Source organism: Cyrtonyx montezumae, unplaced genomic scaffold (genome assembly GCF_038088225.1).
Source record: "Cyrtonyx montezumae isolate F1298 unplaced genomic scaffold, pur_monq_1.0 scaffold_10, whole genome shotgun sequence".
NCBI lineage: Eukaryota > Metazoa > Chordata > Aves > Galliformes > Odontophoridae > Cyrtonyx > Cyrtonyx montezumae.
The window spans coordinates 56,967,648-56,989,911 of NW_027071826.1; the positions used below are offsets into that span (position 1 = coordinate 56,967,648).

General features: G+C 43.4%; 2 protein-coding genes across 3 annotated transcripts; both read left to right on the forward strand.

The window, feature by feature from the left end:
• Window positions 1–1,662: 1,662 nt before the first annotated feature.
• On the forward strand, window positions 1,663–9,226 carry DEPDC7 (DEP domain containing 7). The gene is made up of 9 exons (XM_065755463.1): window positions 1,663–1,736; window positions 3,380–3,767; window positions 5,661–5,791; window positions 6,487–6,676; window positions 7,310–7,524; window positions 8,163–8,305; window positions 8,487–8,612; window positions 8,701–8,779; window positions 8,954–9,226. The coding sequence occupies exons 1-9, from the start codon at window positions 1,664–1,666 to the stop codon at window positions 9,169–9,171; spliced, it is 1,563 nt and encodes a 520-aa protein (XP_065611535.1). The 5' UTR covers window position 1,663; the 3' UTR covers window positions 9,172–9,226.
• Window positions 9,227–11,741: 2,515 nt separating this feature from the next.
• On the forward strand, window positions 11,742–22,029 carry TCP11L1 (t-complex 11 like 1). Of its 2 annotated transcripts, none has more exons than XM_065755465.1 (9): window positions 11,742–12,355; window positions 14,194–14,326; window positions 15,637–15,757; window positions 16,138–16,358; window positions 17,362–17,498; window positions 17,920–18,107; window positions 19,316–19,497; window positions 20,108–20,280; window positions 20,483–22,029. In XM_065755465.1, the coding sequence occupies exons 1-9, from the start codon at window positions 12,205–12,207 to the stop codon at window positions 20,710–20,712; spliced, it is 1,536 nt and encodes a 511-aa protein (XP_065611537.1). In that variant the 5' UTR covers window positions 11,742–12,204; the 3' UTR covers window positions 20,713–22,029. The 2 variants fall into 2 exon arrangements, with proteins under 2 accessions (XP_065611537.1, XP_065611538.1); XM_065755466.1 differs by having other exon boundaries at window positions 12,268–12,355; window positions 14,198–14,326.
• Window positions 22,030–22,264: the final 235 nt, after the last annotated feature.

The window sequence follows — 22,264 nt, forward strand, 5'->3', positions numbered from 1 at the left end:
ACATTAAGTTAATGTATTTGGGTTTGCGTTGCAGTGTTCAGTCAGTTACTTTAGCTCACCTGTGAAGCAGTAACTCCCAGCGGGGCAGACCAGACTGTACCTTCTAGCATATCACTTATTCGTGTCTGATGGTGCTCGAGACTGTGCATTCTGGTTGATCAGGTTTCTGGAGTGCAGATGGTAGCGAATCTCTACTGTTCTGGGAGGAGCCTTTACCCAGGCACTGTTGATAGCACTATGCTGAGCTGAACGTATTTAGGCATACTGTATTCAGTGTCTGCTTATAATGTATAATCATCTTGAACATCTCAGAGGGCTTCTGGAAGAGTTGAAAAGTGCATTTAAGACAACAGTCGGTATTGTTTATTAAAATTGGGAAGCAGAGGCACATTGCTGTGGTTTCGGTCACATTGCTTATAGTCTTTGCTCCTTTATGCTTCCTTCAAGTAATTTACCTCGAGTAATTCTCACTCTGACTCGCTCCTTTTCCAGCCCCCGTGCATGGATAGTTACTCACAGAGTGCAGTGTGTTCCACTGGAGGTCAGTGTGCACCAGGCTCAGCATATCGCCTTCCTGCCCTTTATTTGCTGGTGTACTGCTTGACTTTGTCTTGAAGCCACATTGGTATTCCAGCCCAGGAATGGAAGGATTGCACTCACCAACAATGCACGCTTTGTTAATTCAAACATTCAGTCATCTAAAAGCTTCTGTCTGGGGAACTTGTTTATTGTTCTAAACACTTTAAAAATGCAAGGGCGGAATCCTTAACAGATTTCATCGCTTTAAAATACCGAAGTTTGTGCTTCAGGAGTAAATCATACTCTTGCCCAAGCTGTGCAACTGAACATAGCTTCTCCACAGTGGAGCAGATGTGGTTGGCATCATGGTGTGAATGTTGCAGGATGGCATCACTGTATCCCAAAGCCTGGATTTAAATCTTCATGCAAGGAAACTGGGGAGATGTGATAATATCATGATACTTGTGTCTTAGAAACTTGTAATTTCTGTAACCAAAGCTGTTGGTCTCATTTATGTATGTGAGACTATGAAATGCATGTAAAAATGTAACTCATGACTGATGAATGGAATAGAGCAACATTTTAGGGGTTACTGTTCAAAATGTTCTTCTTTCATCAGCTTCAGCACCGCAATGAATGCAGGCATTGTCTATATTTAAGTGGGGGAAAAACGTGACTATTCTGAATAACTGGAATATTTATGTAAATTTTGACGGTAAGCATTATTTGATGTGCTTGTTTTCAGAAACAAAGCCACGAAGATTGACTGCAACAGAACCTCGCTATTACGGCAATACGATTTTCTGTGCATTTAAACGACGTTGATGTGTAGTTGAGTTTGTACTGTAACGGGAAGACACTTGAAATCTAAGCTTGGAAGTAGAAGAGAGAGCCTTCTATAGTCTGACTGCGTGAGGTGTCAATGTGGAGCGTACAGCGCGTGGTAACCCTCTGAAAAAAAAACCTCCCCTCAGCCGGGCCGCCTCTCCCCTCAGCCGGGGCCGCCTCTCCCCTCAGCCGGGCCGCCTCTCCCCTCAGCCGCCGCGGCCAATGGAGGGAGCGCGGGCGCGGCGGCCCCGCCCCCCGGCGGGATACCTCAGCGGGCGGCGCGGCGTTGCGCGCAGCGGAGCGGTTCTTGCCGGTGATGGCCACGGTGCGGGAGAAGGCGGCAGCGCTGAGCCTGAGCGCGGTGTGCAGCCCCGCCGCCAGGCCGCCGGGTACGGCGCGGGGAGGGGGGTTGGGAGGGGAGGTGGATGAGCGGGGGGAGCGGTCGGAGCCGGCGGCTTTTCTCTCTCTGCCGAAGTTTAAAAGTTGGCCGCTGTCCCCGCTTCCGCCCAGCGTCCCGCTCTGCCCCTTCCCGAGCACCGCAGCCGGGGGCCGGCAGGTGGGGATGGGCGGTGGAGCAGTGCCGCAATTAGCGTGCGTTTTAGCGAGTGAAGCCGGCGGTGCCGTGTGGACGCGTTGGTTCGGGTTGTTCTTTTCTTTCCAAGTTGGCTCTTGGGAAGTAGGGCTGGAAGGAACTACCGCGTTCTGCTCTGTTCGTTCTGCCCGCTCGAAGCGGGAAGCGGAGGTCGCGCAGTGCTTGCGCCTTGCTGCGCGTTGCGCTGCTCTGTTCCCTGCTTTCTTCTCCTTTAAGGCATCCTCGTTCCCCCGTCTCCCCCCGCTTTGCTCGCTGCCGGGCTCCCTGGCAGACGTGGTCCAGCTGCAAGCCCCGGTGCCCCAGATGGGATGCAGTCCTCTGACCTTCGCCTCTTCAGACTGAGCACAAAAAAGATCTCCTGTATCTTTGTGGAAAACGTTCGTTCTAATATGTTCCAGAACAAGTCGTGTGCCGTTATTATTATTTTCTTTTTTCTTTTTAAACCCTGCTTCATGCTGTTAGCTCATTAGGTTTGAGGTCTGTCGTAACCCCCATGGCTTTCTGTAGGGTTGCTGCCAACCCTTCATTCCTTATTTTGTGCTTTAGTGTTTGTCTCCTCCACTTGTTTGGGTCTCTTTGTCAGTAGCTCGTCTGACTTCTGAGGAACCTGTATTCTAATTCTAACCTCTCGTGTGGCTGCAGCTCTTACCAGCTAGGTGCCACCTTCAGATTTTACACGCGTGTTCTGCCTTATGTCCTTGCTGAGACAAGCTGTAGCCACTGCTAGCACTGTTGCTAGCATGATGTTGTGAACCTGAGGTTAGTAAATGAGTAATAGTTCAGCGGTTTTATTAGGGGGAGGGAAGGCTGGTTGGCTCAAGGACGTGGCTTTGAGTACACAGAGCATGAATCCCAGTTGGAGCCACAGTGGTAGGAGTCTCTTCTGTGGGGTTAGTGTCCAGTGAATAATGTGTCGTGGCTTTTTGGTGTGGTCAGTGCATCACTAGGTACCTTGTGTGTATGAGCAGTCTTGCAGTGCGCAAAGTTCTCATGTCTCCCTCTTTCCCTTCACAGCTGTGTGCTCTGTTACTAGAAGAAACTGGGGAGCTGCAGACAAGTAGGGTTAGTTTTTGGTTTTGTGGAACTAGTGTGCTCACAAGTGTCAGTGCTGGGTAATGAAGGGAGCATGTAGGGGGTAATGTATGGAACAGCATGCTGAGGAAGGGAAAGCTGCTGGATAGGGAGCTGAACTGCAGACTCCTGTAACGACAGCAACCCAGTGAGTTATGTTAATACAATACAGGCAGACATGCTAAGGATAGCGTTCAAGTATTTAACGCTTTGTTTAAGGCTGGTTCAATGCAAACCAAACAAGAAGCCTCGAGCTTCTGAAATCCCTGCAAGTTTCTTTAAAACCAGGAGCCACACAGGGGACAGTTCTCTTCTAATAATTGCAGCAAGAGTTTAATCTTTGTGCTTTATCTGTTCTTGTATCATTAGGCTTTAGCTTGGCCCAGAAACCATTTGGAGCAACGTATGTCTGGAGCAGCATTATCAATGCACTTCAAACTCAAGTGGAAGTGAAAAAGCGTCGTCAGAACCTGAAGTGCTATCATGACTGCTTTATTGGATCAGATGCAGTGGATGTCGTGTTTGCTCATCTCCTTCAGAACAAGTATTTTGGAGACGTTGATATTTCCCGCGCCAAAGTAGTGCGAGTGTGTCAAGCACTAATGGACTACAAAGTATTTGAGGCTGTTTCAAGGAGGGTCTTTGGAAAAGACAAACGCTCTGTGTTTGAGGACAGTAGCAGTAGCCTCTACAGATTCACAAACACCTCAAGCCATGTGGATCTTGATAAAGATTACCAGCACTGCACGCCACAAAGGTTGGTACATGATGGACTCTGGAGATAAGAGATTTTACAATAGGGAAATGCTATGTTTGTTTTTTTTGTGGGGAAGAGGGAAATAAGAAGGGGCAGTGTAATTATAGGACCTGGGTGCGGGGGTGGGGGAAGTAACTACTCATGGGTGTTTGTGGTGGAGGGTAGGTAGCAAACAAATTTGAAGCTGAGCCTGCATGGTTACTTGTTTTCTGTCCCACATCCCTTTCAGGGAAAGCACAATGCATGGAAGTTGAGTGCCTTACAGATTATTATCTATTGGCATCTAAACAAGTGTAACAGCTGGTGTTCAGGTGCATCAAATAGGCCGTACACTTGAGAAAACCTTGGGCACTGCTTGCCTAGTTGTGTCTTAAGCCACTAATCAATAATCAATCCAGCTTTAAAACAAAAATGGGATAAAACTGCTGATTTTTGTTTCCTTAGCTTGAGTAGACTTCAAATTTAACTTTCTGCAATATTTTCAGCTGTTTCTTTGTGTGCATGTGACTTGTTTCTAGGCTAAGTAGCAGGTTACAATGCTGTTATGTTAATGCATGCCATCACAGAGCCAGAGGGAAGCATAATGGCAAGGGCTTGTTTCGCTGCCTCTTCAGGAGTGGGTAGAAACTCTTGAACTATCTAAACCATTGTAAAACAGAACATGCTGCCATGTAGGCAACACTTGGCCAGATCAGCTTGCCTGACAGTTTTTGTGTCCAACATTAACCTCTGCACGTATTCTGGCATTCTTGCAAGGATTTATCTTAACACAGTTATTGCATTATTTCTGATAAAGTACACTTTAAAATCACAAATGATTATTGACTGGGCCAGAAGAGCCCCAAAACCAAGCATGATTGTTGTGTTTGTTTGCTCCTCTCAAACAACTCAAGTGTATCAACCCAACTGACAGAATATTCTAGTAGCAGAGATTAAGAACAGTTTCTCTGTCCTGTTCTTCCTCCTGCGTTTCCTCAGAACTAGCTCTTGATCTGTGCTAATAGAGAAAATGAAGTAGTGCTTTAAAAAAAAAATTCTAGAGGAATGAACTACTTCAACTGTGTGAAATTCAACGTGGATTGATCACAGTGTGTCTTTAAGCTGGACTTGGAACATACCTGACAAGTAGTTGTGCAGCAAGATGATTCACTTTGTTTGTGTAGAGGGAAGGTGTTTTCCTTCCAGGCTGGGCACAGGTCAACTGCTTTTTTTTTCTTTTCTGAAAATGACAGATCTGTTGATATGTATGGTTTGTCACATAAATAGCAAAAATAACTGATATAAAAAGGACTTTTGTATTGCCCTAAAAGAAAGAATCTATACAAACTGGAATTAAATATGCTAAGAGGAATAGAAACTTCATGGCTGAAGATGTTGCACTGTTTTTCTCCTTGATAACATATGAACACCCAGAAATGGGGAACAGGTTTCTGAAAACCTCTGTTAGCTAAACTAGCTGCCTAGCTCCAGAGAGATGTTGCTAAGTAGTAGCCACCTATTTTTTCCATGAACACCTCTTAACTTTTCATCTGATTTCATTTTTATGAATAATGTATTAAAACTTCGGAGTTGTTCTGGGGGCTTAGGAGGATACTGTGTGCTATTTGTCTTTTTTTTTCCTTTCTTCACTTGTATGTGCTTGGTGATAATTGAGTTAGCTTGCTAATGAAGTCTGACGTGCCCTAAGAGAGGAACTATATACTTTTGTGCAACTGTTGCACATAGCTTTTTGTTTTAAAGATAATGCTTGCTCTCTTGTACATCTTGGACAGGGAAAGCGTGTATAGGGGAGTCTTAAAATATTTTATCTTAGATGGTTATTCACATTTAAGTGTATTGTGTTCAGTTACCTGAATACATAGATGAGAATATACGTATGTTTTTTCTTTTCAGACATCAGAAGAACATGCTGTTTAACACTACTCCTGTCAAAGCAGAAAGCTTGGAGGATCTCTGGGAAAACCTGAGTTTAAAACCTGCAAATTCCCCTCAAGTAAACATCTCAGAAAGTTTGTCTCGTCGAGGTAAGCAGAAACATGCCTCATTTATTCATGTGGGAGGAGGAAGCTTGTAAGTGTGGGACTGGAAGGACTGATGGCTGACGGAATGGAGATGGAGTCAAACTGACTCTTGCAGTGTTTTATTTTGAATGCCATTACGTGACTAAGCAGGCTTGCTTTTAACTTCGTTTTTATCAGGCAGGACATGTGTGGTGCAGTTAAAATTAAGTGCTGTTGAATGTTGTGAAGAAGAATATGCAACAATGAAGAGCCTATGTGGATGTGCATCTTTTCAGACTGGACTATAGTCTAGTGTGGCTTTTTTCCATTTGGCTAAAGATGCTGAGGCATCATAAAAACACTCAGGATTGGAGTGGGGTCATAGTTGGGGAAGATAAGGTTAGAGTGTAGCTGCTACACTGTTATCCATTACCTAGAACAAAGACTGCTTGCAAGTTAGGGTGCAAAGAATGTAAGGCACTTCAGACTTATCCAAAGAGTGGCTCTCCTACTCTAGGAGTTAACTAAACAAATGGCTAATTCCTTCCTTTAGCAGTGATAAAATGCACTTGCAAGTGATAAGGGATACACTTTACCAGAACAGATTTACAGTAGCAGAAAAAAATAATCTCTTGCGTTTGGGTTGGCGGGAGGGAGGGGAGTTGCCATTTTCGTTATCATGCTCACTTAATCTGTGTTTTGTGTATTCCACTTTCCAGTTATTAATGAGGTATGGCGGGAGCAAACAATTGCTCGTCTGCTGCAGCTTGTAGACCTTCCACTCCTTGACTCCTTACTTGAGCACCAGGCAGTCAAGCCTCAGCTTCCACAGCCGAAGAAGGATTCTGGCTATGTCATCACGAGCAACTACTTGGACAGAGAGATTCTCAAGGCTTTCAGTGACTCACAGTAAGTATTCACTGCACACCTTCCAGGACAGAAAGATTTTCCAAGTAAATCACAGCCAATTTGAAGGAGAAATGAAATAGTCTGCAGTACTGTAGAAAGGATGTGAACAGGCATGTTTTCCTATCTCTTAAACCAGATTCAGTAGTGAAGAGCTGTTGCTGAACTCTGAGTTAAGCAACAAATGGGATGAGTGAGAGGATGGTTCAGCTTTTTAGCCTTTTTAAGGTAGTGAAAGAAAGCTGATCCCCAAACTGTATAAATACATTTTAAAGTACGGGCTGAAAAACCTTGCTGCTTGGAATCAGATCAAGGCTCAGGTTTCTGTTTATCTGGCAGCAATTTTGTCCTTGTCTATAAAAGTAGAGGACGTCACTAACTTTAGGTTTAACTGCTTATGACTGTTATCATTTAATCAAGGTGAGTAATTAGTAACCTGCCCAGCTAAACAAAGGGACAGGTGGCTGTGATGTGGGTGGGTCAGGCCAAGTGGTATTTGTGCCAAATTGTAATGTATTCTAAGACCTACACACGTGGTGCCCACTGACTGAGAAACTCACGTCTGTGACAGAGCCCAACCACCTCTGAAAGGCACCAGTAAGTAATACTACAGAGTTAAACCACTTTGTCTTCTAGAACAGATGAATGGCTCTCATCAGCAATAGACTGCTTGGAATATCTTCCTGATCACATGGTGGTAGATATTAGCAGGAACGTGCCTGACCAACTGGATAAAGCTGACACATGGAAACTACTGCTGTTTGAAAACATTGGTAGATACTATGGCCAGAAAAAGGAGCCACTGTTGAGCCACGCACCTGAAATTCATTCAGGAATTGCAGAACTACTAGGTGAGTAAAAATTGACCTGCTTAACTTACGTGAGGTGGGTACTACCAAGCTGAGCGCCTAGTATGTCAGTTCTAAGCCTGAAGCGTGGCTTCTGCTGAGTTGCTATTGTAATCTGGTCTCAGAGAAAATGTTCTGTCGGTGGGAGTATTTTACACTTAGTTTTGGCTCTTCCTGTCTATGTAGTAGAGAAAAGGTGAGTGCAATTTTAAATAGATGCATCTCAAATTTATTTTTTGGCCAATTAAGTTAAAACTTAGCAGTGCTTTACGTAACAGTTTGTAATTAATTCATCACACATCACACTTCACATCCCATTTATCTAGGATACTTTATTTCTTGGGAGATCGTTTATTTCTATGAGACTTTGCTAACCCAGCAGAACACTTCTGGAGTATTTTGGCCACAATGAATGGGATTTCATTGAGTTTAACTGGAAGTACACCAACTTAAGTACTGGGAAGTTTGGGAGTGGGCTGTTCTCTAAGATTGTGTGCCAACAGCTATCATCAGCCTCAGAACTTCGTGAGAAGGAATTTTTTCATCCTCTTCTGTTTAGAGAGGTGAACTCATCAGTGTCCAATTCAGGTGTTCTATCTATTGCCATATTTATTTTTATGTATGCCTTAATTTTCCTCCAGTGAATGGGAAGATGGAGCAGTCTCTAGAAGCTATTCAACTCTATTTAAAACTTCTTGACAGCCAAATCAGGGAGGAGTTCAGAAGATTACTGTATTTCATGGCTGTTGCTGCACATAATTCTGAGCTCAAACTACAGAAGGAGGTAAATGTGCTTACTTAACTCTTTTACGTTGCTTTCAGTTTTTACTGATATCTAGATATCCCAGGTATAGGTTAGAAAACACATGTGGCTTCAGGAAAAGTAACTATTGTAGAAGAGGATGCCCTGCCCTTTTATGCCTAGGAGAACTAGCCTTCCCATTTCTTTTCATGTTGTTCTTCAGAGTGACAACAGGATGGTTGTGAAAAGAACCTTCTCTAAAGCTATCATCAACAATAAATCCCTATCCAGAGGGAAAACTGACCTTCTGATCTTGTTCCTTGTGGACCACCAAAAAGATGTGTTAAAGGTAAGAGCTAGACAGTGACTGGATTTTTATCTTGTTTGCTTGTGCAGAATTGCCTTCTCTAACCTGCTGTTTGTCTTCTCTATTCAAGATCCCAGGGGCACTGCATAAAATGGTCAGCAATAAACTAGTGGCTTTGCAGGAGGGCCAAGATCCTGGTAAGATAACAGGTGAGTGTGAACTGAACTTATCACACACAGATGCAAAGGAAATGGGACAGAGTTGAGGTAAAACTACTTCCTGTAACAATGACAAGACATGTTTCTGAAGGAAGGTGGGTCTGTAGAATTGGAAGGTGGTGGGCTGTGGTGTTCATCAGCTGCATGCTTTGTATTTCCTTCTAGGTTATACCTTCTGCCAAAAGCTTGACGAAAGAGAGTACCGTTTGAACACAGAGAAGACCACGAAAGATGAGCTGTTGTCTCTGCTGAAAGCTATTGATGAAGATTCAAAGCTCTCTGACAAAGAGAAAAAGAGACTGCTAGGTCAGTTTCATAGTAGCAATCCAAGCATTTTTATGCAGTATTTTGGAGACAGAGTTAATAATGTGTGTGACTTTTAAATTACTTTCTATATTGCAGTATTGGAAACACTAATATATTTGTAAATCATTTGTATTCCTGTATCTAATAAAGTTATTTTATGGAAATTGATGGAGTTCATGCTGTTAAATTATTACCAAAGCCAGGTTTGGGCTGTACTTCATAGTTTCTCTGTGTGTTCTTAGTTGCTGTAGGCCCCAAACCTTCCTTTATTCTCATTTAAAGCCTCTTGTATTGAGGACGACTATGGAAGTATTAAGATTGGAAACATCAGGGCTGAGATCTCTTCTTGCCTGGGTAGCAAACAGTAAGCTGCTCCCCTGCTCCCCTTTGCTGGCCTTGTAGCAAGCTCTGTCTTGCGCTGATCTGTGAACTCCTTGGTAATAGAGCTGAACTAACGCCTTCTCCCCACCCACTCGGAGCTATAGCTCCGTTGCTCTGCGGGAGCAGCCTCCGGCGGGGCGGGGCGAGGCCCGGGGCGGGCCGCGGCCGCAGTGAGAGCGGCTGCCGCTGTGGCGGCGGTGCGGTGCGGTGGGCTCGCTGTGCGCCGGTAAGGCCGCGGGCGCGGTGTGGGGCCTGGGGGCGCCGCGTCGGGCGGGAAAACGCGGCCCCGAACGTGAGGGGCCGCGCTGGGCCCAGCGGAGCACGGGTCTCGTCGCGCTTCTGTTGCGTGAGGAAGCTGCCGAGCAGCGGGCTGTGCTAAAGGAGCTGTTTCTGGAAGAGGCGTTGTCGGCCTTATTTACGACGTGGAAAAGGGGGGGTTTGTTCTGGAAGCGCTCTGGAGAACAGTGGCGGCGGTCCAGCAGAAAATGGGCTGCTGCGAACCGAACAGCTGAGCCAACAAGTGTGGGGCCTGCTGAGCTCAGCGCCTGCCGCCGGCCTGCTGCTGCTCCACGCTTCTCCGGCAGCTGCAGCAGGGCTTGGGTTTGTTTGGCACGTTCAATAAAACCCTTAGGAAAAGCACTACGTCGGGTGTGGTCTGCGTGGTAGAAGCGGTTGGTCATCACTGTGGCCTGCTGCTCACCTGTGGAGCCCTGAGGAGCTCCCCTAGCTCACAGCTGCTTCCCATCAGCCAGCAAGCCGCCTTACAGTGTTGGAGTACCTTGGGGAGGGTTGTGAAGATGAAACAGGGAGAGGTTGCGCATGGCTGTGAAGTGTCATGTGTGTTGGAGAGCTAAGTGGGTCTGAGTTGAGTCATCGCTCACTTCAGGAGGATGCTCTGTGGGAGAGTGACTGAGTCTAGCTGAATATAACTGGAAACCTCTATGATAATGCTTTTATTCCAGATTTTTCCTCCTCTATTTCATCTGTCGCATCTTAAGTTTTCTGTTTCAGCTGTTGCTGTTCTACCCGTAGTGGCTTCCTTATTGCCAGATCCCGCCCTCTTGCTGCCGGAGTGTTGGCAGTAGCTAGACCTTCTGTTTTCTAGAATGGAGATCCAGCCCTGCTTGTGCTGTGCTGCGCTGGTTTTATATCTGTGTGCTTGTTTGGATGTCTCATGTTGCACCCAGCTGCAAGTTCACTCCCCTTTAGTTAAAGGGTAGCAATGGGACCACAGCTCTGTGCTCACGCTGTCCTGTGCTGCCTGGGATTGGCTGTGCACATGAGTGCAGAGAGGATCAGGAGCTCAGAGATGGGATGTCATTGTTTGTGTGTGTGAGCCAGAGGTGTGGACAGATACGTGGGTCTAACAGTACACACACTGATGCCTTAGTTTTCCTGTGTAGATATATCCTATGCTTTTTGTGTTCTAGTTTCTTGTCTAAAAAAAAACAACCTTGCATCACTGTAGACAAGTGTTGCTGTGCATCTTGTGCACCTAGCCAGATGATGATCCTGAGTCATTGCTGTAGAATGAAAACATTTTTTAAATGCCAAGTCTTCTGGCTGTCTCGTAGAATCACATTGGTGTGCTCAGTTGAAGCACTGATGGAGCAGGGTTAGTTATTGCAGCTGTTGTACCGAGAAAAACAGTGTGCATCTCACATTCCCGTGTGGTTGCTTGCTTGTGTTTGTGTTGCACCCTTCTCATTGTAATCCTTGGTGCTGCTAAGTGTTTTTCTTCTCGTAGCTGTGAGGTGCCTTTGGAAGCTGCATCTCTTGTTGAGAGCATGTTTCACACTTGCAAAGTGGTGGTTGCTGGAGAGGTAGGATGTAGGTGATGGAGGAAGGTGGTGCTTTCCTACGAGCTGACTTTGTATGTCAGAGAGCTCGTAACAGCTATTCCTAATATCAGTCAGAACAGCAGCCTCCTGATAATAATACTGAGTTTTCAGTGGTAAGACATGCAAATTATTTCTGACTGTAAACCAAGTGAAGATTACCTGCTTTTCTGGTGTTCATTTTTTCAGCGCGCTGTTGAGCATGCTGCAATTTTTTGTCATGTAATATAAACATGTAGCATCTAGTATGCCTGTGTTTTAAATACCATTACTCCTTTGTTTACTACCTTCATGGTTTTTTTTTTGTTTGTTTGTTTGTTTGTTTTTGTTTTCATGGAATGAAATTGCAGGGGGATGATTCGATATTTGCCTCTAGTCCTTCTTCAGCTTCTTAATTCACTTGGGTGGTGTGAAGTGAGGGTGTATAAGTTCTGATGGGTTGGAAAACGTTGCAGTTCAGGAGGATGTTGAGTTCAGAATGCTTTACTGTCGCTGTGTGATAGGAAAAGACCTCATTTGGCATTATCTGTTTGCAAAACATGTTTGTAATACTGCTTAGATGATGTTTTTAAGTGCTCGCTCAGTATATTTTTCTATCACAAGATAGTAAGGCAGGGGAAGAGTTTCAGTTTTTTCAGCACTCACTTGGAATACAGATCGATTAAATGGTAGCTGTGTTGAAAGCATCTTTCTGTGTGAGATGGGAAGTGAGTCATTTAGTCCAGGTCCCCTGCCATTATGGGAATGACATCATATAATTCCTCATAAGATTTCTTTTATTCTCATTTTCTTCTCAGTCAAGAGAATGTTTTCTCACTCAGACATGTTATAAAATGCTTATTCATTCCCTTTTTCAACTTTTTTTCTTTTTCTGAAAAGGAACAACTGAAAATGGCTCAGAATCCCCATAAACCACATTCAAGCGAAGAGAAGCTGAGTTCTTTGGAGGATGATCAGGAGAGCGTGGACAACTCAGAGCAGTCTGTCAGGAAGAGAATACGACAGAGTGTTCCAGGTTCACACAGGGATGATACACCGAAGTGTAAGCCAAACTGCCTTCTATTAAAAAAAAAAAAAAGAAAGTAAATTCTGTGTCTTCTGCAGTGGAGATGATAATGGGGTGATGATAATTTATAGTATTCAGTGTAAGTTTGACTGCTTTGCAATTTAATATTATACAGCTCCTGATTGTTTGCTTTGAAGCTGCTTTTAACACACGCTTTTCCCCCCATTTTGTTTTAGTGTTTAATTGTTCACGGTTAGCATGCTTTTCTGAGCCGCAGATGTCTTAGATCTTTCCGCTCTGCGCTCTCAGAAAGGATAAGCACTACTCTGGTACATTGTAGCCAGAATGGTGCTGCTGTTTGGGTTATCAGCCAACCCTTCTGGATTGTTGCAGCCTCTGTTTCTGCCAGAGAGCAAGGAAGGCTGTCATCAACAAAGTCACGCCCTGCCATTTTCTTCCACTCTTACCCAGCCAGACGCAGGTAGAGAATTGCTTTTTTAATCCTAATACTGCTTCTTCTAACAAGGAGGTTGCAGGATGGTTGTACTCCAGGTTTATTCCTAGGGCATGTCTTTCTTTGGCATTCTGCTTTCAACACCAGGAGCTAGATGCAACATTTATTATTCCTTCTGGCAAATCTATGGATAAAATGAAGTTTTTGGCTCCCTAAAATGGAGATCGAAGGGACAGAATCGCTCACATAGCTAACCCCAGATTTCTGCTGGGAGAGTCTCAGGATGTAAGGTTTTATTTGTTGTGTTATTTTTTATTGCAATAGTTATTACTGCTTGAGTTTCATGTTTCTCTTAGTGTCATGTTACACATAGATGTACTCTATGGAGAGAGACTGTAGACACATTAAAGTGAAATGCATTGCCCTGTCTTGCCCTCCGTTGCACCACAAGAAAAGTCATTGATCTCAAGCCATTCTCTCTTGGAAGGGAGCAGATATAATACGAGAATGAAGTAACATGATTTAAGAGCATTCTTTGGTAAATGAAAGAGTCTCTTAGCTTTGAGTGCATCTACTGGGTGAAGTCATCTGGCAGCTGGACAGGAGCGCACTCATTCAGCTGTAAGCTTGCTGTGCTACTGGTTCTTCTCTGGATATCAATCCCTGCTGTGTTCCCAGAGTCACTGTTCAAGATATACCTCCAGGCAAAAGGAAATCTGGGCTTGAGAGTGCTGCATGAAAAGAGTGAGATGGTAATGAGAAAATAGAGCACTGCGTGTATTGCTGGAACTATGCTGTATGCACTTGGAACAGCTTTGAAAGGCAGACAAGGGAAGGACAGTTAGTTTTAAAAGATCTTTTCTACGTTACTAGTTTAAGTCCAGTCAAACTGGAGGTGGTCGTGCTGGTTTTTCTAAAACCTCTCAGTAAACTCAGCCTGGGTCATTTCTTTCATGTTGGGAATTAATACATCGCTCCTGTGCCCGTGCTGCAATTGAGGTGAATGAAATACAGACAGAGGAAGTGATCCACCGTGGCCACTCTGTAGAGGCAGTTCCCTCCTCCTGCTCAGCTAGGTGATTTTTGGAGGAGAAGAAATTTACTAAGAGTCTGGAGAGGTGCCACTAGTGGGAATAATTATTGCTTAAAGTCAGTGGTGTCTTGTTTGCTGGCTGGTTTAGAAATCAAGTCACTTCCTTGAAAAACATGAAACTGAAATGGCAGCGTCTGCGCAATAATTAGAGGAGCATTGCAGTGACAATGCTAGTCTTTTTATGAACTCTTCCTGTGGTACAGAGAGGGATGCAGTTAAGCAATACTTCTTTGGTGTTAGGCTTTTTGTTTGTTTCTTCACATGGTTGTTACCAGCAGACTCTTCTGCACGGATTTTTCCAGATAATTGTCTTAATGTATGTTGCAGCTAGCCCTCCTCGGCCTGTGTCAGTAGAAGAGTTAATGGAAACAGCTAAAGGAGTAACCAACATGGCACTAGCACATGAAATTGTTGTTAATGGAGACTTCCAGATCAAACCAGCTGAGTTACCAGAACACAGGTAAGATTGTTACCAGATAACAGTCGGGGAACAGTCTGCACTGTTGTGCAGTCCTTGTTTGTGTCATGTTTCACGCAAGTTGTGCACAGTTCATGCGTGGTCCCACGAGCTGGGATATCTGTCTATGCTGAGAGCTCTGCCTAAGGCGTGCAGAGCTCCCTGTTCTGTGTTATCTTCTGTCTCGGCATCTTCTGGGAGAATTTCCATCTGGTGTCTTTTGCTTGTGCTTGATGACTGACAATAAATGCTTCATAAATGCTTTGTGTAAAATGCCACAGTTAATGCTGCACTTTTCAATTCAGTGTCTGCTTTTGTTTTCCTTCTTGTGCTTTTCTCACTTGAAAACAGGCAGTGATGGGGCCTATATGGCTCAGTACCATGAAATTTATCCCAGCGTTTTTCAGGGGAGAAGGATTTTAAGCAAATTTTCTTCTTTCCATGTGTTCTTCTTTCCACCTCCCTTAAAAAAGGGGGGGAGGGGGTGAGAACCAACCCTGTGCTTCAGTCGTTTGGTTGCTTTTGCTCACAGATTCTTAACGGTGGCTGCAATTGTTCACCACAGTGTCAGATTTGCATCTCTTCTCCTGATCAATGAAACAGATATATCACAGAGATCATCTTACCAAGGGTGCCTGGGCTTAATGGTCTGCCAGGACTGCTCCTAGTACAAGATCCTTCTGTTTAGTGAAGGTTCTGCCTGAAGAGGCACTCTGGAATCTTCCTTAGATTAATTGCTTTTCTGTGTTTATGTATAGTTTGGAGTCTCCCACAGCTGAGAGGTATGTGTAGTGAAGTGGTTTGAGGAGAAAGCAGTTGGAATTCATGTTTTTTTTATACAAACTGAGCCTTTAACTCAGAGCAGTCGCCATATTTATGTGTTGAAACACAAAAGCTTTCATGTCATTGCTCCATTTCTGTTAAGTTTTCTTGATGAATTTTACTTAGTCAAAGTGTATTTACTTATTGAGGCTTTTCAAAGGAATGTCAGTACTGTTTGAGGATGAGGTTTAATTTTTATCTTTTTTTATTAATCCAGGGGTGTACTTCAGAGGTACTTTCAAGGATTTTAATTGGTAGCCTTCTTTGCTTGCGTGTAACCATTTATTAGGGTATGAGCCGTGCCCAGTCCTGTGCCTAGTTTATCTTGCCCGAGTGACAAAATGATAGTTTTCTTCTCTGTCATTCCTCAAATAGTCATTATTACATTATTTTCACAGTACTGCATGCTATTCTTCAGGAGCTGCAGCTATCTGTGTGTTGTGGTGCAGAGATAAATATAGCTATTTCTAACTGGTCTTATTTACCCACAGCTTGGAAAAAAAAGTAAGAGATATTGTGCACAAAGCTTTCTGGGATTGTCTGGAAGCTCAGCTGAAGGAAGATCCACCAACATATGACCACGCAATTAAACTATTGGGAGAAATTAAAGAGGTGAGGTCATATGCTACCAAAGTGGGTTATTGAATTTGTCTAGGTGCGTTGATGGGAATAGGGAAAAGAAGTAGAGGTTTGCTTGTTTATAAAGGCTCTTGATTTTTTCATTGCTGTCTAATTTTCTGTGCTCCTAAGTGAATTGTATAAGCCAAGGAGGGCAATTTGAATGGACAAACAAATGGGAAAGCATGTAAAGTGAATCAAGGTGAGACATTTGAATTTGGAGTTGACAGATGACTCTGTGGCCTTGTTCAGAAGAATGCAGTTCTGCTTTTAGATGGCAGTTAGTTTAAATAAGAAGTGGTTCAGTAACTGCTTTGATCTCTGCAACGTTTTACACTGAGAACTAATATGCTGTTAAAAACTTTCTGTTTCAGAATCTTCTGTCTTTTTTATTGCCTGGTCATACAAGATTAAGAAACCAGATTACTGAAGTTCTTGATCTGGATTTGATAAAACAGGAGGCAGAGAATGGGGCTCTGGACATTGCTAAGCTGGTGGAATTTGTTATTGGAATGATGGGGACTCTCTGTGCTCCAGCTCGAGATGAAGAAATAAAGAAACTGAAAGATATTCATGAAATAGTTCCTTTATTCAGGTACTGCAATGGTTCTTAGTAGTCACACTGAGTGTCCTTCAAATAACTTTAGAGATGCGTGGTGCAGGGACAGTTTCCATCAGAATAACCTGCAGATCTTCCTACAAATGAAAGAGCTACAGAGGGATGTGGTTGTGGGTGGGAAGGGGAGAGATGCTCCAGAAGTTTGTAACAAGGGCCCTTCCTGTTTGGGTGAATTGTGTCTGTCTGGCTCCAGCGTGATACTGAAGGATCTTTTCTAAATGCCAGATGTGTGTAAACTATCAGGTAACAGGCAAGCAGTTTGTATCAGGATTTAGTATCAACAGCAGAAGGGAAAGGAAAAGGAACTGTGGGAGTAGGGGATCCATACTAGTGTTCTTCAGCTAGTTCTTCCTTTCCCCTCAGTTTGAGCTCCATCTCTCCCAGTACAATATGCTTTTAGTTCTCCCAGGAGCATAGAGGTATCTGCTTCGTCACTGTGTTCTCAGCTGAACAGCTTGAGCTCCTGATAGTCTGAGGAAATCTTATTAGAACCTTGTCTTCTAATTTGATAACCTTCCAAGAGTTAAGGTTTGACTTGGCAGAAACACTGGCAAAAGGAAGTAGGTTGCTTTGAAATTAAGGGGGTTTGCTTTTGTTTTCCTTGGGTTTAATTATTTACTTCCCACTGAGGTTGGCTGTATAGGCTGCCAGCAGATAGTATATGAGCTTGGAAACTCAGACATTTTAGTGTATTCAGCATATGGCACTGTAAAATTTGGGGAATGTAATTTATGGAACTAGTAAAGTTAATTCTGTGGAGACCTTTCTTTGGGAGAACAAGTACTGCTTTGTAAGTGGGGGGATGCACATACACGCGTGCAAATGCTTGCCCAAGCTTCTTTTCTGTCTCTTAAGCACCCTGTTAATGTTTCCCATGTATGGTTTTTGCTCTTTCCTTAGGCAGTCTGCAATAAATCTCGTACATATAACCTCTTAAACTTCTGCAGCCTTGAATAACTTTTTCTGTTTGTTTGTTTAGAGCAATTTTCTCTGTATTAGACCTAATGAAAATGGATATGGCAAACTTCGCTGTCAGTAGTATTAGGCCAAAATTAATGCAGCAGTCTGCTGAATATGAAAGGAAGAAGTTTCAGGAGTTTCTTGAGAAACAGCCAAGTACGACTTTGTTCCTTTCTTTCTTCCTCTCTTACCTCTCAGTAGATGGTGTGTCTTTGCCTGTAGGTCGTAGAAATAAATCTGATTTTATAATAACATATATATATAATTCCTGTGATAAATGACAGCTCGTGCCCCGAAATTGAGGGCTGAGAAAAATCTATTGAAACAATAAATGTGCACTTAGTACATGGCAGTTAGTTTTGTTTCAGTGTGATGAAGGGCATAATTAGTTAGCATCTGCTCGCTTCTGATTTCCTGTAGCTGTGAGGTGTTAATATTGTTTTAACTGTTCTGCTTAATGCAGTAAATAAAATGCATGTCAATAAGTGGTATCACGGGTAGTTGGGAATAGTAACTAACAGCTTTATCTGGAAATTAGTGATAGGAGTTTCCTAACGAGACCTTTTGTCTCCTACAGATTCTTTAGACCTTGTCACAGACTGGTTGCAAGAGGCAGCAGATGATCTTGCAAAGCTGAGATACAAAAGGTTACCTCCTCTCAGCAGTGCTGCTGGTGATGCTTCTGCATTGTGCTCCAGTGCCATACAGAATCAGGCATATCTGAAGCTGCTGAAGTGGGATCACACAAACAGGCCTTTCCCAGAAGTAGGTATTTGTCAGGAAACTTGATGTCTGTGTTTCTACTAATTTTCTGCTCCTGGAATGTAACAAGCTCTGTGAATTTACAACACTAAAACATTGATCACTTGACTGAAAGTTCTTGTGGCTTTTCTAATAAGTGTTTCTCTTAAAATACTGTATAGTGAATACCATGAACGAATAGTACCCACGCAGTATAATGAAGGTGAATGGCATATTTTTGTATGGCTTATCCAGATGGTATAAAGACACCCAATAAATTAGGAAGGGAAGGTCAAGGCTCCCTTGGAACTCCACACAGGAGGGATCTCCAACAAGAAAACCTTCCCCAGTGGTGGTCAGCCCTTAAACAGGGTCTGGGAGGGGTGGAGCCAGACTCCACCCCTTCCAGTAACAAAGGTGAACTGTCTTCACTGGTGCTCCTGTGGCTCTCAGTGCTCGCCTCAGGTGATCCATCAGTGGTTCAGGCCACGATACAACAGTTCCCATACAAACATTAAAACTTGGTTGAAAAAGAGGCAGTTATTTCCCTTTTGCTCCTGATATTTGCCTGCTGAGCTGCCTTTGCTCTTTTCTGTGCCTGCATCTCCCCCTGATAGCTCACTGGCTCATGGAGTTTGCCTGAGGTAGGACAGAACTCTGGGTGTTCCTGGATTGTGTGGCACTGGGTTGTACTTCCTTCATGCCTACAACCCTCAGCTCTCCTTTGAATGCAAATGGTTTTGTCAGTAAGTTTGCAGCTAATATCCTCCTCTCTGGAATACAGTAACTGCAAAAAAAAAGTTTGAGTAAATGACCATGCATTTCCATATGAACTCAGTAGTTGAAGGCTGGAATACAGGCATCTTAAAATGTGTGTGCTTGTTTGTATTTCCAACCTCCTGAAGTGTTTTGGAGAGCAGAAGAGCTAGTCCTGATCCACATTATATCCATAGGATCAGATCAGAGAATAATTTAGAGTGGAAGGGACAGCTGGAGAGCGACCAGTCCGATCTTCAGAGCTCTGCTGTTATTTTTCTCAGCCTAGCACATGGTTCTGATTACTACCTTATTTAAATAAGATGTCTAGTGAGTAGAATGAGACCTCTTTTGTTATTTGCTTTTAGTAAATGCTGAGAAAGAGTTAAGGTCTCAGAGCTACCTGAATTACCTTAGCTGCCATCTCCATTTCACTTCCCAAATCTCATCCTGTGCTGGCTTTCCGTTCGTTGCAGACGGTGCTCATGGACCAGAGCCGCTTTCAGGAGATACAGCTGGAACTGGAGCAGCTCCTCGTGGCTGGGACTGTCCTTTTGGTCACGTTCAGCGCAGCAGGCGCAGCTCTCATCGATGTGCCTGGATTTGCTGAGAAAATCAAAACCATTGTCAAGGTGCTGCTGACAGGAATGCATCTTCCGTGAGTGAACCCTGTTCACGTGGGCATCTGTAGTTTCATTATGACCCCACTAAGTAATCAGTTTCAGCCTCACTCTGTCTATGGACTGGGATATGTGGGGGAAGTGATGAGGGCTTCTTATTAGCCCAGGCTGACAGCTTTTATTCACCTTACTGATACGGAGCCATCTTTTTTCACTCTGTTCTTTTTGATACGACATGCACACCAGGTTAGATACCAAACCCTGCTCACAGTTTTGGCTGGGCTCCACCAAGACCGAGTGTGGCACAATTTAGCTGCCCCCAGGTTCAGGTTGCTGTACAGATTGTGGGTTGACAGTTATTCCTCGTGTTGCTCTGACATGTCTGTAGACAGAAAGTCAGGTCGTACTTGTATGGATTGCACAGGCCGGAGATTGTTTAATGCCATCCCATCTCCTCGTGTTATATCTCAACTTGATTTTCATGTATATAAAATATATTCATGTTTCTTGCATTGTCTGGATTACTTTTCTTCCATTATGTTTGATAAGAAAGACTTATTATTAGTAATTGGATACTTTATTTTCAAAAGCTGGAGGAACAGTGAGCAACTCCAGTAGCTAAGTAATGTTCTACTCCACATTCCCCAGCTCCTTTAACCTGAAGGAGGCTTTGGCTACCATTGGTGAAAAGGTGTGTGCTGAAGTCAACGGCTGCCTTTCCCAGCATGGCTTTGCACCATTCACAGCTGAGAGAGAGACTGTGCTGAAAGGACAGATCCAAGCGGTGGCCAACCCTGATAACACCATCTGTAAACTAATAGGTATGCCTCGACAAAAGTACTGTTCTCACGTGACAGAGTGCCTCTGTTTCTAGAAGTGGTGGTGGCACGTCACGCGTGGTTTCTCTTCTAGTTTATTTCAAGCGCGTACTTGCTACGCTCTGTGTTTTACGTGGGGTTTGAATCTTTCTAGCTGGCTGTCTCTTCTGAAAACAAACCAAAGCTCTTGGTCCACTTTTTCCAGATTCTCGAATTCAGAAGTTTCTGGAGAACTACCTTGCATCTAGTCACCACAACGCAGTACCTGCAGCTCCTGGAGGATTAGGCCCTATTCAGAGAGAGCTGGAAGAGATTGCTGTCAAATACGTTCGTCTCGTCAACTACAACAAAATGGTCTTCAGTCCTTACTATGATACCATTCTCGGCAAAATACTGACTAAGGAAGAGCCCCAGCTTGTAGAGAAGTCAGAATAATTGTGAAGGCCGTGTGTGTACCAATGCAGTATTCATTTTGTCGGCTGTTTTGAAGAATTGCACCACTGTTTGTCTGGGAAAACAGCTCTCCATGTAAACACTATTTCCTTTTCAATCACTAGTGCTGACTGATGAGGAAAACATGTGAATTAGAGGGGTTATGAGATAAATGATGAAAGAGAGATACATTCTTAACATAAGTATGCAACTTTTGTGAGGGAGCGTTGTGGTAGCTTTCTGGCTGCAATTTTTAGATCTTCAGGCAGGTGCTACGTAGGATAAGTTGAGCAACCAAACTTTAAGTGGCTCATTTTAGGGCTTTCTGTTCTCATTTATCATGAATTTAGTTTTGCTCGCCCACAGCAGGTTAGCAGTGGCCCTTCCCTGCAAGGGGTAATGCGGCTTTAAAAAGATCTTACTTTGAAGTAGGTGAGAGAAACTTTAACAGGCAAAAAACAAAGCCAAACAGCACTTTACTGTGACGTTATGGTTAGCGTGCTAGGCTGCTAGGTTTTTCTTTCAGCAATTTTCTGCATTTTTTAATAGCATTTTTTTGCTGTTTACCTGCAGATGTTACAAAAACAATATATTTTTGTAGCAAATTTTCTGGTTATTGGGTAACTGTCCTCTGCTTTGTACAGTGCTTAACAAGGTGGCAATCTTATAGATTGCAGCTGTATTTATTCCCCTGTAAAGTCTTCAGGAAGGCAGAGCTGAAATGTTTTGATAAAAAAGTGGCATTTCTTACCTTTTTTTTTTCTTTTGCTAGTAGTTTACTCCTTTTTATGTGAGATACTGATTTTTAAAGTAAACTTTGGCATTTACAGGAGGTGGATTTTAAGCGTGTTAAACTTTGGGCTGAAACTTGTTTTTTTTAAGACTAACTTGAGATGGTTGCGTTTTCAATCACATCTCCAAAGATACTCAAGAGGTGCAGAGCACTGTCACAAGTGTGAAGTGAATTTAAATTCTGGTGGGAAGTGCATTATTTAAGATCAGTTTGAATACACAAGGAATATTTTCAATAGGTTTTTCTCTTTTACATTACACAGGTGATCTTGAAACCTTAAATATTTAAGGTCTTGAATTTCGTTAGTTACGTGTTGTATAGACGAGTGTTCACAGAAGAGCTCAGTGATCTTACAGCCTTATTGCAGTTTTTAACTCAGCTAGGAGGTAAGTGCAGTTCAAGTTTTCCTCTAGCTCTTGAGCGCAGTGCTGTTACAGTAATCAAAATTTGATGAATTTATGGAAACGAAGTTTGTAATTACAGACAGCAAGCATTCAAAACACTAGGCTGTATCCAAAACAGGAGGTTGTCTTTAGAAAAAGTTAGATAAAATGAATAAATGGCCCTTTTATTGCTGACATCCAGGTTCGTGTTATTAATCAGTGGGTCAGGCAGTGGCACAGCCCATCTAGGAGAAAGTGCATCAGTGTCGGTGCTTTCTTCTGTACGTCAGCAGGGACTGCTTTGAGGAGTTTGGAGGCAGGTGGGTTAAGCGAGAGCTTTTCTTCTGTATTAGCCTGTGCAACTATGATGTGTTGTTTT